The sequence below is a fragment of the Labrus mixtus genome, chromosome 5 (assembly GCF_963584025.1).
Source record: "Labrus mixtus chromosome 5, fLabMix1.1, whole genome shotgun sequence".
Lineage (NCBI taxonomy): Eukaryota > Metazoa > Chordata > Actinopteri > Labriformes > Labridae > Labrus > Labrus mixtus.
In genome coordinates this window covers 25,030,989-25,047,764 of record NC_083616.1, presented here as the reverse complement: position 1 = coordinate 25,047,764, position 16,776 = coordinate 25,030,989, and the positions used below count along the sequence as shown (strand labels likewise).

The 16,776-nt window shown below is 40.7% G+C and overlaps 2 protein-coding genes across 3 annotated transcripts in view; one reads left to right on the top strand and one right to left on the bottom strand.

Moving 5' to 3' along the window:
• aopep (aminopeptidase O (putative)) overlaps nucleotides 1-3,495 on the top strand; it is an 86,832-nt gene extending 83,337 nt beyond the window's left edge. Inside the window, exon 18 of the mRNA XM_061038779.1 lies at nucleotides 2,175-3,495. The gene's annotated coding sequence lies outside the window, so the exon portion shown is untranslated. The remainder of the gene's footprint in view (nucleotides 1-2,174) is intronic.
• Nucleotides 3,496-4,306: 811 nt separating this feature from the next.
• Nucleotides 4,307-16,776, bottom strand: part of fancc (FA complementation group C) — a 35,270-nt gene continuing 22,800 nt past the window's right edge. For both annotated transcript variants that reach the window (XM_061038778.1, XM_061038777.1), the window contains 7 exons: nucleotides 15,068-15,123; nucleotides 14,845-14,944; nucleotides 13,077-13,152; nucleotides 10,258-10,378; nucleotides 8,249-8,423; nucleotides 6,469-6,681; nucleotides 4,307-5,047 (listed from right to left, as the gene is read on the bottom strand). In XM_061038778.1, the coding sequence (XP_060894761.1) occupies nucleotides 4,850-5,047; nucleotides 6,469-6,681; nucleotides 8,249-8,423; nucleotides 10,258-10,378; nucleotides 13,077-13,152; nucleotides 14,845-14,944; nucleotides 15,068-15,123 (939 nt within the window). In that variant the 3' untranslated portion in view covers nucleotides 4,307-4,849. The remainder of the gene's footprint in view (nucleotides 5,048-6,468; nucleotides 6,682-8,248; nucleotides 8,424-10,257; nucleotides 10,379-13,076; nucleotides 13,153-14,844; nucleotides 14,945-15,067; nucleotides 15,124-16,776) is intronic.

The window sequence follows — 16,776 nt, the reverse complement described above, 5'->3', positions numbered from 1 at the left end:
CGACAAAATGGCGACTAAACGAGGACAGATGTGTGAATTAGAAATGAGGGCCATGTGGAGCCTGCCATTTTTAGACCTATATTTAGGGCCTGTTAAAAGAGTAATGACCATCAAAGGCCTGTAAAAGAGAGGAATTGCCATCAGAGCGCGTATCCAAAAGGTGATTTATTACACTCTAATGGGAGGGAAATGGTGCAGTGCACATCAAAGGACAAAGCAACATTGTATAGAGACACCAAAAATAAACTGATTCCCCCCCCCCCCCCCCCACGCTACCCACTCATTCTCCTCTTCACGCAGCTAAACTTGACTGATTGTCTCCATAACGTAGAGCCTTTTCTTTTAGTGAGCTGCAGCATTTCAGAGTATTTGCTGGGAACTTTTTTTTTCGTAATGCAGTATGTGTGCATGCTCGACACAGAAGGTGAAGAAATGTGAATATGTCGGATTTATGGTCACATTTTTATGATCACTCCTAAAATAGTCTAACAGCCTTTTTTTGTGTGCCAACCAATCATTCTGAATGTCCCCCGCTCTTTAGCAGTAACGCTGACACTATAGTGGAGAGGTTTATACCACAGACTATATATATATATATACACTGTATATATATATATATGGACAACATGCCTCATCCTCTTTTTGTTTTGCAAATATGAAGCCAAAATACCCCTTTTTGACAGAAGCTGGCATTTGGAGTCTTCATAGTAGTATTGACATCACGCTGCTTCCTCTAACCGAAGTGCACATTTAACAGATAAAAAGATCCACAGTAGAACAGATTCACGAGTCGGTTTGAAGCAGACACTCATCGTTATGGAAAGTTCAATGGCTCTTGTGTAGGCTAATTGCTAATCAAGCACACGTAGCACCGCAAGAGTCAACAGAGCTGTCACATGGGATTTCATATGTTTTTATATTATCAAATAACTTAGAAAAAACATGACTGGAACACAAAATGGCGGGATCACGTCGATACTGGGTTTGAGAAAATACTTGATGCCTGTTCTGAAAGTTTGATCTGGGTCCCATCTGTTAACATGGAGGAGGCAGGGTTTATGACTTTTGGCTTCACTTGAGTCAAGGTGTTTTGCTGTCCATTCTTTATATAGTCTATGTTTTCTGTCAAACCTTTAACCGCCTCGTGAAATCAGACGATCTGAACAGCGTAAATGAACCGACAGTTGTTTGTTTTCTTGGTTTGGCAAAGCGGAACGCAGCCCGAGTTAGCGTTGCTTTTTGCTTCATTACACACGCTGCTTAAAAAAAAGAAAAAGGGGAAAAATGTGTGTTCACTGCCAGCCAGTCCTTCATGAGAAGGAGACAGACTTGGGCTTGGCCTCCTGTGCCTACTGAGCTGATAATCAGTCCTACAGAACCACTGGCTCAGTTCAGCAGGAACAGGAGTCCAGTCCACTCACCACAGAACAAACAAACACCACGTCACTCTCCATAAAGCTGTCTTTCCCTTACACACAAGAGCTGCTGTTGTGTGGTTTAACCGAAAGAGATTTATTCTGAAGGATTTTCCCCCCACAAGTCACATCCTTTGTGTTTGATATTTGGTTCCAGGAAGAGATGATTTCACTTTAATTGTACTAATTTATAATATCATGTTTGAGTGCAATCCTTCATTGCTTTGAAAAAGAACTACTTCTTATTTTTATGAAATCAGTTGGGCCAGCTGCAGGCATATGCATCTATCCATATCAATTGCTGGAACATTTTTCAAATACTCAGGAGGAAATTGCCACAAATTAAATTACCAACAATCCGGTATTTGTAAATCATTTTGATTTCTTTGTATTTTTTAGGGTTTTCCAACTAACAGCAACAAAAAAGGGAAATAGATGCTGATACTGTTTGCAGCTTTGTGAGACATACTGTCAGTGTCCACAAGATGGCACTGACAATAATATTTTCAATTGTTTTTAGATGTTTCTTTAACCGTGTGCTTATTTACCTTGTTTAAGAGACAAATGTTGTCAGTTGGTATCCAACTCAAAAACCCAGCACAGGTCGGGCTCACGACAACATATAGACCAATTGTCCTGAGCTGAACCCACAGTATTCAGTGTTAGCCTTTATATAAGGTTTACACAGTTCAGCCAGGACTTAGGATATCCACCAAATGTTCTTTAGTGCTCAAATCTCTGCGTATCTTTCTATTCCAGGCAGCTGATTACGGGCGGAGATGACAGGAGTTTGGCTCAAAGGATGGTCGGGGGTCCAGCACTCAGCTCCTCAGAAGAAGAGGGGATGCTGCAGAATCGCTCAGCAGTGTGAACACCATGAGGATGTGCTTTTACTCCACAGCCAAGGCCAACTGGCAAGTTGTAAAGCAGCAGATGTGTTCATTCGAGGCTGGAAAAAAATCGCTGGTGCTACAAGCTGTTTGTAGTGAAGTACAATGTTGTTGACTACGCTACGGCTTTCAAATGATTCTGATCTTCTCACTGGTTTAAAACTGATAGATAACAGGATAATAAGGATATTTCATGGATGGGGTTGTCACCATGCCAGATTTTAAACTTCAACACGATACTGGTAAAATTCAAACGAAAACAAAACCTGTTTGGATAAAAGCAGCAGAAAGAGAAGTCCTAGGCAGCTAATATTCAGGCTTTTAATCACCAAAGATTGCAGGCAAACTTCTGCACGCTGTTTAAATGTCATGAACACTGAAATATTATCAACGTATTTGTGTCATTCAGACAGTGCTCGCTTTCTCTGGTGGCAAACTGAAGAGCTGTAGTTTTTTTTTTGTAAAGCTTTGATACTTTTTCTATTGTTTTGGTAAAAAGATGAATGGAGTTAGTATCATATCAAAACACGTGGTATTAAAAAGTAGCCATGTATTACAAATCTGACCACCTTATACATGCATATAGAGGGAGAAGCTCCATTCATGTTTAAGAACCTGAGCTGTTGTGTGTGTGTGTGAGTTCACATCTGTTTAGTCTGAAGTCATGTTCTGTTAACAGTTTAGACTGGACGTACTCTTTCAGGCGAGTCATGGTTCAGACATAACAGATGACTTCACTCCAGCTTGTAATAACACTGTAGTGTAGTGTAGTTAAGAATTGCTTTTTGTAACTTTTGTATTTTTGTAAACTTCTTCTGTTTGTTTAATTGTAAGCACAAATCTTTGATATTTTCATGTCAAATAAAAAAAAATCATATTTCATGAAATCAGCGTGTGTCTTTTCTGTCAGCTTATTCGACCACAGGAGGAGTACAAACCTTATCTTCGTTCATGTCTATTACCTCTGAGTTCTATTCAACTGGGTGCAAACGTCACAGACACATTCTCATTTCAAGGACGTCTCAGTTGCTGCTGTTTTACATCTGGGACAAAAATGAGAGTGAAATCCAACTTAAGTTATTTTTCACATACCCAGAGCAGAAAAATGGATGTGCGCCTGTAAGAGTTCAGACGGGTGTTGGTCGTGTGTATTCTACTCTAGTAAACTTCAGAAGTTAAAGAATCTTTTTAGGTATTATGCTTCTTTTGCATTGGTTTACACTTTTCTTTAAGGTTACAGAAGGCAGTGGAGAATAAATGTACCCCGTCAATTACCGTATGTCTGATATAAAACTTTAGGTCCCTCTGTGCTTTTAAGGGTGCCAAAGAAGCAGCTATAACCCAGCCTTTATCATAATAATGACGACTGTTATATGGACTAATTCTGTAGCTGAAACATGACTGAGTTTAATCTGAGGGATGACATCGTTGGTCTGGGACCTAAAAAAAGCCATAAAAAGTAAATGAAACTGGTAACTGCTGCATCTAAAGCCCTATTTTTGCTCTTACACAAATCTGCATGATCATCAAATTTAAAACGAACACATCATGAACCAAAAACAAAAGACGGGCTCCGGTACCTAGTGGTTGGTGCGCGCACCACGTACGGAGGCCACTGTACTCCAAGCAGATGGCCAGGGTTCGAGTCCAACCTGTGGCTCCTTTCCTGCATTCCCCAAGTTCTCTCCCCGATTTCTGACTCTATCCACTGACCTATCTTTAAATAAAATCATAAAAAGCCCCAACGTAAATCTTAAAAAAAAAGAGAAAACAAAATATTAAAGATCCCTGTTTAAGAGTAATTTGAGAATTTAATCATTTTTGCTTTGGCACCAGAAAACATGTAGATATTACAGCCTGCATTTGAATGTTTTCTGTAAATCTCTAGCAAGAGTCAGTGAGTAATAAAGTATGTGACACATAAATATAAGCAGGGTAAAATAGAAATTCTGGATGAAATGCAAAAGAACTGAGTCATTTTTCATGAAGCAGTAGAAAATGTTCATCAAGAAAGACGTGAAATTCAGTTTATTTACATTTGATAGTATACTCAGTGCTGCAACATTTTTATTCATATTCACATATTTGAGCACAAAGTGTAATAATCCAGAGATAACTGCTGTTTGGTTGTCCCATCCTCTAAACCTAAATGCCTTTCAGTCAGCATGTGTAGCGTGAAGGATTTATGTTGTGAGACAATTATGTGAGTGGGAGGACTGTGACACGCTGTACGAGCTGCTGCTTCTTTGCAGTGTGATCTGTCACTGCTCAAGTGTCCTTGTGGGCCTTGTAGTCGTGTTTTGTGTCTGTGCGTATAATTGCTGCCTCTCCACATAATCTGTCCTCGCCGGGCTGTTTTGACACACTCCTGTCATTGTACCGCAGCATATCTACACAATAGGCGCGGCTATTTGTCATTCTGCAAAGGTGTCTGGGAGAAAAACCCTGAGCCGAGGATGAACTCACTGATGTGTGGTTCTCTGCATTAATAAGTGTGTTTGTGTGTGTGTTTGTGTGGGGGAGGGTATGCACTCTCACCTGTTCTTAGAGTGTGAGTGTGTGTGCTTGGTTCTCAGCAGGGCTCGATGCTTCATGCGTATGTGTTAGTGCGTTTCCAAGAGCTTTGATCCTGAGATGAACTCTGTTAGCAGCGCCTGACGAGCAGCTTCCTCCGTTCAGTTTGAGCTCCAGTGAGCTGAGAAGACTCGCTGCTTCATCAGCCAGACCAGAACCCTCCACCACCTGGATGCACACACACACAAATACACACACACAAATACAAAAAGATATATCGGTTGTAACAGTGCAGAAAAAAAATGACTAAATTGGTTTATGATAAGGCATTATTTGGAACACTAAAGAAACATCCTTTAAGATGAATGAGGACTTTAAAAGAACAGCAAACAACTTCAGACATGTAATTACAACTTTTTTATATCATGCCACCTCCCAGAACAACTGCAGATACTACTGGCAACATGACTGCCAGTGCATTTCTACTTACCTTACTTTCGTAACTGAACTTATCATACTTCTATTGCTGTTCTATTTGAAGGTCCTGTTTCTGTGTGTTTACCTCACGCTTAACAGTTGTCTTTTATTTCACTTGTGTTTGAGGCTCTTTTTGGCTCTCTATTACGTCCTTCAGGATGAATAAAGTTCTGTCTTATCTTATGTCATCTTCAAAGCAGAATTAAATGTTAATTGGAGTATTAAACTTTTTTTTGGCCTGGTATATATTTTACTCAACATTATCATATGAGATGGAGGTGTTCTGCTGTGTTCTGACTTGGTTTTGTCGAGTATGTCTGTCAGTGCACCAATCTAATAACTGATTAGCCTGAAAGAATCTCCTGGTTTCATATAAGTCCTCACGTCACATTCACAAAAAAGGAATGATGCTGTTAGTCAAAACTAGTTAATGTCAAAATCAGTGTTTTTTCAATCAAATTATATATTTTTTTGATTGCATAAGGATCGGAGAGGAGATCAGTATCAACCCATACTACTCAAGTCTACGTCATTTTACCTGGAAGCAAAGAAGGAAGTCAGAACATGTTTTAGATCAGGGGTCTCCAACCTTTCTTCACCTGAGAGCTACTTTGAAAAAATGGAAGTGGCCAAGAGCTACTTGCATCAAATCGCTTGCATTTATTTACATCGCACACATCAGCTGGATTAAGCTGCTGTTTGTACACGTGGGAAATTGCAATAAGCCAGTGCTTATCAATAATCTTAAATTCACATCAAGGTCCAAACATTTTTTTTTTGAATATTTTACACTTCTTATTCTGCCACATAGTAAGCTATGTTGCTGAAAATTCACATCAATGTCCAATAAAACATTACTACTTTACACTTGTTTTTATGGGCCAAATACATGAATAGTGGGAAGAGGTGCATTTACTGTAGTCAGATTTATTTTTTATTTTTCAGTCAACCTATAGGTGAGCTACTGAAAACCTGCTACCGGTAGCCCCCGAGTTACCTGTTGGAGACCCCTGTTTTAGATAAACATTAAAGTCATTTTACATGTTCAAGTTCCCCAAAAAAAATACATGAAAATAAACTTAAAAATATCCATGCTATTGTTTGTTTTTATTTAATTTCCCTGCACACCTAAAAAGTTTTGAATCAATTGATAAGTACAGTAGGTTCCTCACCGTCTGTAAAATCTCTGCTGATCCATTCAGAGCTAGTTGGGAGAAAACAGCAACGTTGACTAAGAGGCTGAGGATCAATACTGTGGGCGGTGATGGCTGCTGAGGTTGTGGTGACAGCAGAGTGACCAGTGCCTGCAGGCGCTCCTCAGGAGGAGGGCCAGGTGAGACCATAAAAACGAAGCGCAGGTGTTCCCATGCTTCAGTGGCACGTACCTGGAAAATAACAGGTCACGTGATTGTCTAATGTTAGCAGAAAGATGTTTGTTTATAGACCACAACGAAATCAAGAACGACTTCTTAAAGTCTCTTTCCTCCAAATAGAAAAATCAATATAATAGTATTTCACAGATGCGGAACAAAGACAACCCCGTGTGAGTAGGAAGGAGAGATAGTAATGGAAGAGATGGCAGCAAAGACAGCGAGTCTCCGAGGGTTATGAGAGGAGGCGGACAAACAGGAGACAGAGAGATGAAACTCAGGCCAGCTGGCCAGACACTCACTGAGAAATCAATACAACATCACCCTCCTCACCCTGCATCTATCTCTCTCTTTTCCACCGCCTCATTCTCTCCTGGTCCGATGGGAGGTCATCCATAATTTATTATTCAATGTGTTATTCTTCTTTCCCATGATTTGTTCTACGGCTTTCCGTGACAACTGACCTGTCAAGAGCAAATGACCACAAAGCGTCCACGCTGTCGTGTTGTTGAGTGATGAACCGTCTTTAGACAGACTGGCCTTATACCTCGAGTTTTCACAACATCAGAGTTTTAAACTTTGATATGCTACTAGTAAAAATCTAAAATGATCAATACCTGTTCAGATACCACAAGTCATAGACACACAGTTTTGGCTATTTCTTTGTTGTAATTACCAAACAATGCAGCTTAACTCCTGCACACTGACTACATTTAACAAATACGTTGCCAATGTATGAAACTTAGACAGTGCTCTCTCTCTTTGGCTCACGGAAGCTTTTGGTCAGAGAGCTGTTGTTTGTTTTTTTTACAGCTCAAGTCCTTTCTGATACCTATACCGTAAAAAAAAACAGAGGAACAGAGATTGTACTGTTTTAGTATTGAAAAATGTTGACAGCCCTAAAACCTGCAGTTCTTAACGTACTTCTCCAGACATCAAGGAAGGAAACGTCAAGTGTGTTCTTATTGCTCGGTGTTGTTCCTTTACAGATAGCTACAGCACTGTTTGAAAAGTGTTTTGAAAATGAAATGATGCAAAAATGCAAGACTGAGCGCCATGCTCGTGGCTGCTTGGAGCAAGAAACAGTGACGCTTTGAGCTAAATGCTAACATCAGTATGTTAACAGCTTCACAACAACAGTTATAGCATGAAGATGATTAGCATGTTAACCACAATATTAAACACTGATGTTATTTTTGTGAGTTATAATCTCAAAGTACAAAGGATAGAAATTCAGGGTATATTTGAGAGTGTGAAGTACCCGGCTACCTGGTGATTGTCAATATGCTAACAAGGTGCTGTCACTCAGGATAGAGGTGTAGAAATGTGCATTGAGGGCAGCTCCACCCACTTGTCGATATTGGTCATGTAACGTGTTTAAAATTCAAAGATGTAAAAACACTAAACGTATGTCCTATAAAAACTATTCTAACCAACAGCTGAGGTCATGGTGGCTACAGTCTGTTTTGAACTAGAGCAGTGGACCTACCGACAACGCCACAGACAATGCGGTAGAGAAAATGTGCAATCAAAGCTAAAATAATAGCTAATAATAAAAAAATAAAAAAAAAAGAAATCTTACAAGCTGCTGTGCTCTGTGGTGCCCCCTGTTGGTGGGGTGGTGGTAGAAAGTCAGCAGCCACAGGAGGGGGCCGCCGTCCTCAGGCCCGGATGTCACCAGCAGCTGGACAGCCACCTGCAGCCAGTGTGCGCACTGAACCAGCAGGAACCAGGCCTCAAACACTGTGTGGTGCCCCCTGCAGGACAGGAAGAGGAACACGGCTCATTATTGCGGATAGAGCGCTGGCTGAGCTGGCTTTCCGTACGGAGGATAAAGAAATAATAAAGACATTAGCATATGTGGCAGGATGAAAAGTAATGTTTGATTACAATAGGCATAGAAATGAATTCTTGAACTTGGAAACACAATTTTGAGCCACAAATTTGTCATCACAATCCAGATAGATGATTTTTGCAGAACTTTCAGTTGCATCTTCCGCCATTCATCAGCAGACAGGGTGTCACAAATAACTGAAAGTGACAACTCGTGAAGATGAAATGAAGTACGTCAATGTCGGCTGCAGAGATTTGGTAAAATGCTCTGACAAAACAAAGCAAGAGGAACCTTTTGATACACATTTTATGTTCCATCATTTCTTCCAACTTCAACTCGTACCCAATTTCCCAAGTCTACCAGAAAAACAGTTCTTTATAGGGGGCTGAATATTTATAAACGAAGATTAGTTCGGTGGTCTCATCAAGTCTCTAAATAGCCTGGTGATTACAAATCCCATCATCAGTGTTTCCAAGGAATGTTTGTGAATATATACAAAACTAATGTTGTAAAATAAAGATGATCATAAAACCCAGGTATTGGAAACTTAAAGGATATAAAGGGGGAAGGTTTTAAAGAAGTCCTTAAATGCATTCCAGTGAATTAACACGACCACTGTTTTTGTCACTGCATGTATGAAGCTTTCTCTTCATTGGTTTCCAGTGCATCACACAAACCCTCTCACAACAGGAAGGGAAATTTACATCACAAGAGCTTAGTTAATGAGACACTGTTTTTGGGGTAGAAGACCTGCCTCCACTGACAGGAACAATGTCTGATCAAAGAGAGACAAGCTTCTTACACAGATCTGATCCAGAATTAGAAACTGAATCTCATTAGATATTCCCAGTTGTGACATCGACAAGTAATGATTCATCCCATAAAAAATGTATAAAACAGTTGATCAATAATGAAAATATTGTTAGTTGCAGCCCTGAAGATGAACAAACGGAGACAAAGAGGAGGAGGGAACTTAAGAGTCATGAATTACTGTAAGATTTTTTTTAAAAAAGGGGGGAGATTTACGCAGAAGAAGAGAAGAAACTGAGCCACGCAGCTGCAACAATGAGACAACGACTTGAAGATAGAGGATCGATTTGACTGTCTTTCTCGTATTTCCCTAATACCATCGTTAGAGCTATCTTCCTCATCTCCCCTCTCTCGCCTTGGCTCCTTGAACGCCCTGCTGCAGGGCCCTGGCAGCTGCATCTTTACTGGGAGCAACACAACACACTACTTTCCCACCGCTGGCTCAGAACAATGTTTTGGGAATTTTGCATGGAGCTCCAAAATGAAGCGGCGGTTGGGATAATGGGCTCGTTAAAAACCGCAGCTGTAGGGTATCAAGTCAGCCGTCTACATATCTACGACATCAACGGGGTTGAGCTTCTTATCTGCATGCTCTATCCTCTTTTTCTCTTAATCCGTCAGACCTAGGATGTTTAATTTTATGTATTTCATGCTGATTTGGTATCTTTTTTTGGTTCTTCTGCTACATTCCTTTTCGCACTCTTTTTTTTTTTTTTTTGACTTTCCAACGCGTATTTTCTCCAAAGCTCTCTCTCTTTCCCAAGCTTATAGTCTCTAATGAGCGCTTGGACGAGCCACAGAGCGCACCAGGACCTCTCTGCTGTGATACGAGGGGAAAATATCTGACTAACCAACCCCTCGACAGCAGCTCGTGGAAATAAGAGCACCACACAAGCATTGGGTAGGATGATGGAAGCGGACAGATATTAACACATTCTCGCTCTCACTCTATACTGGCGCTACTGCTGCTGTCTTCATCTCCCTCCTCCTCTTCTTCTTCTTCTGTCAGTCTCTGTAATGAGCGACTGAGCCAGTTCAGGTGACGTCTCCAAGCATCCTCAGGCATCTCTGCAAGAACACATTCAGACATACAAACATAATGAACACTTGTAGATGATATACAGATCATTTATATGAACAATATTCAAAGCCTACTAAATGTAATAGTTCGACAGCATGGGAAATACATTTAGCATCATTCATTCATTCTTTTAGATGAGAAGTCGTGCCAAGTCGTTGGTGAATTTGCTGACTGATGCATTCTCCCCATACATGCACGAGTTCTCTCTGGGTACTCGTTAGGCCAATTGATGATCCTTAATAGAATAGAATAGAATTACTTTATTGATCCCAAACTGGGAAATTGTGGCGTTACAGCAGCAGGTTATCCAAACACACAATATGAGTAAAAGTTAAGATGCCCGTATGTGTGACTGTGAGTATTTGTTTGTCTCTACATGTTGGTCCTAGGATTAAATGGAGACCAGTCCATTGTGTGCCTTCACCAAATGACAGCTGGGATCGGCTCCTGTAACCCCGCGAAACAGGACAAGCCATATAGAGAAATGGATGGATGGTTGTTTGTAATACAAATGTGATGATGATTAGCTTAACACAAAGACTGGAAACAGGGGAAATACATAATGTACATATTTGCTTTTGATGAATCCATAGACTGTATACAAAATGAACGTGTTGTCAGTGGCGTTACCCATTGCTTTCTTAAGTGGTCGGCTCTGGTCGCCTTATTGGAAATGTTAATACTAATTCTTAACCTGACACAGTAACTTGTTTGTCATGCAACTTTAAGTTGACATCAAAACTCAACTCCAAGAGGTCAGAGCTCATGACCTTGCTGGTGTTGTATAAACTCTCAGATGTAAACATATTGGACAAAAAGATCTTCTGAAGGAAAAGCAATAAGTTGTAAAATTGTAACATTGTTACCTAGAAATCCCCAGCATGTCCTCCCACTAACCAAACAAACAAAATGTAATTTTTCACAGAGCTTCAACAATAATGATGATTGGTTAATTTCCAGTTATTTCCGTCATTAACGGTCATGAATCAGTAATGTCTCCTGAGTACCAAGGGAAGAAAAACAACAAATATGACAGCTATTGAGAAATGATTTTGAATTTAAAAAGTCTGTTTTACACTTTGACAAACAATACCATATACACAGTTTTAACGAGTGGACCACATGGATGTTCATAGATAAATATTGTGACTTTGGACGGAGACAGAAGAATAGCATTTTCCTCCCAGCTAAGCCAACAAGCAGCTTGTGATAGTTACAGAACAACTTTACGTATGACTGAGTTTATTTCCGAGAATCTTAAACTATTCTTCTTAAGATGTATAATACTTCAACAACAACAAAAAAAGGTGATTCAGTCCAGAGGGTAAACACAAGCAATTTAAGTTGAATCACCTTCAAAGACAACTTCATTAAAATCAGCCACAAGAATTTTCCAAGCAGAACTGGATCAACTACTGTTAGAACTTGAAAATTACGTTTTCCTGTTTTCCAGTTATTACTTTTAACAGCTTAAAGGGCCAGCGTGGTGTTTCTCACATGGCTCATTGTTCAGCCAAAAATAACTTTCCTACCACAAACCACACTCTGCTCTAAAAACCTCGATCTAACTGACACTGCAGGCTGACGAACAAACTCTTGCAAAAAAATATTCCAAGTGCTTGATATCTTGAACCGGTCTTCCCCTGAAGCCGTGTTTTAACAATGCAATCTTATCTCTTCGTTAAGAACTTTTTTTCAGAAGGAGTGCAAATCATGATAAAACCTCATATCCTTAACTTTTCACAGAACCATTTCCGTTCAGTCTCTTGTGAAAAATTACCCTCCACACACACACACACACACACACACACACACACACACACACACACACACACACACACACACACACACACACACACACACACACACACACACACACACACACACACACACACACACACACACACACACACACACACACACACACACACACACACACACACACACACACACACACACACACACACACACACACGAACACACGAACACACACGCACAGTAATAATTAACTCAGAGTTCTGGCTGAGCTCCAGTGTGTCCCTAAATGGCTCCATTCATGTAAATCATTGCTGTCCTACAGGCCAGTCTGGGCACACACTGATAAGCACTGCTCCGCTGTGCCCCTGCACTCACCTCCTCTACTGTGCATCCCTTTAATAAAACATTTTCCCACACATAAACATTGATCATACAAATCAAGTAAAAATGATCATCATACTCTCTAAGGCAGTATTTGCAAGATGATGGTAAGTAGAACTATCTAAAAGTATAGAATGAAACACAGTGTGCAGTGGAAACAGAAAAGTCCAGTGTGTGTTAATGTAACACATTATATCTGATTCAGCCTGAACTTTGATGTAATGTCAGGTGACTTTAATAAGTTTGAACAAGCTAGTTATTTTGGATCACTGACCCCGCCCCCCAAACTTCTCTATAGATCAGAGTGTGTCAACTTTTATATCCGACATAAAATACTGAAGTCAGTTGTTAAAGAAATATAATTGATTAGCAAAAGTAAGACACACAGGAGCCCATTCACTGTGCAGCAGGAAAACTCTGTTGACACAGAGTTTAAAAAAATACCTGACAGGACTGCGTCTCACAATGCAGGGTTTTGTGCATTCTCTCAGAGGGAAATATCCTGTGGAAGACACACTTTGGACGAGTGTGTGTATAAGCACTGACCTGACGGCAGGGTCAGGAGAGGAACAAGCAGCCTCTGAGGTGACTGTGGGAACCAGGCCTTCAGAGATACTCTCGTCTGAAACAATACAGAGCACAAATTTAGCTCCGTAAATGTAAATCATACTTACCTTGAACTCATACATCACTGAGCTCTGAAAGCCTGAGAAATGACATTTAGAATGGAAGGCTGTGTAGCGGTGATACAGTAGGTGCTAGTGACTAATGTAGCATGTAATAGGGAGCGTTTAGTGAGTGTGACTACAGCCATTAAAGCTGGGTTCACCGTCAAAACACTGTAGCACTGCCATCTACTGGCTACATTAGAAAGATTGTATAGCAGGTTATAAATCACACCTACAGTATGTCCCAACACATCTGGGGTCTTTGTGCATTTTGACAGTAATGGCTGACATGTGAGTGAAGAGGGAGGCCCCCTCTGCAACATCGGAGTGATATGTATCTGAGGGAGTCTGTTGGGGCGTAGAGTTTGGGAAATGTTGAGAGGCGTGTTGCGGCACATCACTGTAACAAAAGTGGTTTCTACACATTGCAGGTGCTTTATTAGTACGCATGTAAACCTGCAAATTTAAAAGTGATTAGCGTTAATTGTCTACTCGGCAAAGGTGTGTTTGTGGTGTGTAAGCAGCGAGCTCCCTGCTGGAGATCAGGTGATAATGATGTGGAGGATTCATCAAATGTTAAGTGAATTTGCCTGAAGAGGCGAGGTAATTGTTCAGCACCCTGGGGGTGTGCTTAAGCCTGCAGCTAAGTGAGCATATTTTTATTTCCAGCAAAGATGGTGAATTAGAAGAATTGGATATCTATAGTGAACAGTGGGTGAAGCTCAAGTCTTCTGTTGCACTGGATACTAAAGGGACATATGTTAGAATTACTTCAACAGCTTATCAGAAGTGTGATTAAAATCTGAAGATACCTGATTGTGTTGTCTCTGCTGTTAGTAACCAAACATCACTTTAGAGGAAGAATGTGTGATATATCATCCATAAATACAGCAGAATTATTATTAATTACAGAGGATATCAAGTATATGTAAATATCTCTCTTGAGTCATGAGTGTCTACAATTAGCGAGAAGCGCTTATTGTTGTCGGGCTGTGTTTACATGGACGGGACGGACAGGACTAGAGAAAAGAAGAATAAAATACTCACTGCTTATTTGGATGCCACATAAGTGTCTTTAGATCACAGTCATTCTTTGTTAATTTATGTGCAATGTGAAGCTATGAGTTAACCAAAGTGTGCTAACATTGGCCTGCTAACACAACAATGCAGGACACCGGCAATTGCAGCTCAGGCTTGCGCTTAATGGTGCTTAATTATGGTGCGTTCTCATTCACAACTACTTCGTGTGAACTTGAGTTGAGGTTTGGTTGGAGGTTTGTTGCTGGAGGAGAGCAGAGGCTTCAGAATAGCGGAGGTGTCACCAAACAGCAGTTTGTTTTGGTTTAATGACTTGCTGCATATTTTTAGTTTTAGTTGCAGCCCAGACATAAAAATTATTGATGTCATATATTTTGGATCTTTTTTAAAGATTGGATTATTACTATGTGGTCTTTTTATGTGTTTATTTAGATAGGGCTGGAAACAGGGGAGAGAGAGAGAATAGGGAATGACATATAGGAAAGGAGTAGAACCCAGGCCTCGCTTGATTTGAGGACAACAGCCTCTGTACATTGGATGCGGGAACTAACCACTAGGCCAGCTGGGGCCACATAATTTGGATATTTTGCTGTGAAGTTCGGTCCTACCTGCTGCTGCTGCAGAGCCAGTTCCCGAAGGAAACAGCAGGTAAATGTTTGGATTAGACTATTAACAGGCTCATTTCCTTCAGCTTGTTTCAGGATGGATCTGTCGGAAACAGACAGATAATCTTAGTGTATCTTATTTGCAACAACAAAAAATACAGAAAGCTGTCCAAAATATGAACCATAAACACATCACTCTTACATGTATGGATCACACATAACTCACCTGAAGATGTCGTTTACAACCAAGAATATGGAGCAGTGCTGAGCACAGGCTTTAGGCTGAAACACACACAAAGAAACAAGTTACAAAGCCTGTACTATCAGGGTCAATTATTGCAGCTAAAAAGTGCTTCCATTATAAACAGCTCACAAATACACCAATCTAACCCCCACTGGGTGTCACTGTTGCATCACCCGCAAGCATCCTTTGCCATAGACCTCCTGTTCCTCCCAGTTTTCACTCTGTCTCTCTCTCCCCATTAACCACTCAGTTTACTACACTGTCAGTCCTTCCCTCACACGCACACTCAAACACACGCTTACTCTCTCATCTCTTCCTAATGCACGCTCATCATGTGTTTCAGATTTAACACATTCTAAAACGCCCCAGCGCAAACATTTAACAGCTGTCCTGTTCATGACTGCCTCCCTCCTTATGTTTATATATCTCTTCTAGTCCCTAATTATTTTCTCCACACCCACACACCCCACCTCCAGCTCATACTCATATATAGGGACGCCTCACTATATGGGGAGCATATGCAGTCCACCTCATCAATCCTGCAGTGTAACACTTGCAGAAGACAAATAGATTTTATGTTATTCACTCCCAGCCAATCAAAACCCTGCAATTTAAGTCAGTAGTCAAAAATGAAGTAAATCATGTATTACAATTATCACAGTCAATTATCAAAGTACATCTAGAGCCAATAAGCACCTATACATTTCAATCTGGTCTTATGAAACAGAGAAGTGCCAGAAATATAGACCAATTACAGGCCTAGTGAGGTTAGCATGAACAAACAGCCCCACCCAGTGTTCATATGGTGTCATTACAGTCTTCCGAAACCAATCAAGTGCTTGCATCCTCAGTTTGGTTACGTCTGTTTCTTCTTTTGGCTCTCAGGCCAGAACACAACATCAATCAAACGAAGGAGGAGTTTACTTGTAAGTGTATCGTGGCCATGAGCAATAAACTGGCATACGGTTTCAGTATGTCAGTGAGATTGTGCATATGTGGGTTGCATGCCAGCACGCATGCATGTGTGCGAACTGTCATGGTTCCCCCTAGTGAAAACAGATGGGTTTTTTTTTTGAGAGTCCTCCTCCATACCTTACCACTAACACTTCAAGGAGGGTCAATTACAGCACACAACAAACATCCTGTTTTTGGCAGTAAGGCCCAGGAAGTGAGTGTTTATTGTTATTGGGCCTTTGTTTCTCACTGGATCGGCGGGGGGACGGGGGGGGGGGACCAGCGAAAACGAGGAATGTGGAGCCTAATTTCATGTTTCCCGTTTTTGATTGCAGAAAGTGAAAGGGAGGCTAGGAAAGAGACGAGCCCGTCCGCTTAGACGCCTTTTGTTTTTCTTCTTTTCTATTTCCACGTGTATACTAACAAAGAGTTGCTTGCACGGACGTAGACGCGGTGAACACACATCTGATATCCAAACATCCTGAAGCCTGAGTGAAAGCTAAACGTATACTTCCCACCCTCTTTAAGACTGACATAAAAAACCAGATGTAATATCATAAACAAGCACGGCGACGGGATACATATGAGTGAGGGTTCGTCTGCACACACTGAGCGTGTCAACTAGCAAGGTGGTAAAAACAGAGAAATAGATGAGATGGTGAACAAATGACAGGACGGATAAATAAACAGTCAATGATTGCCTCTGTCTTTTACACGCACATACAAAAAGTTCAGTA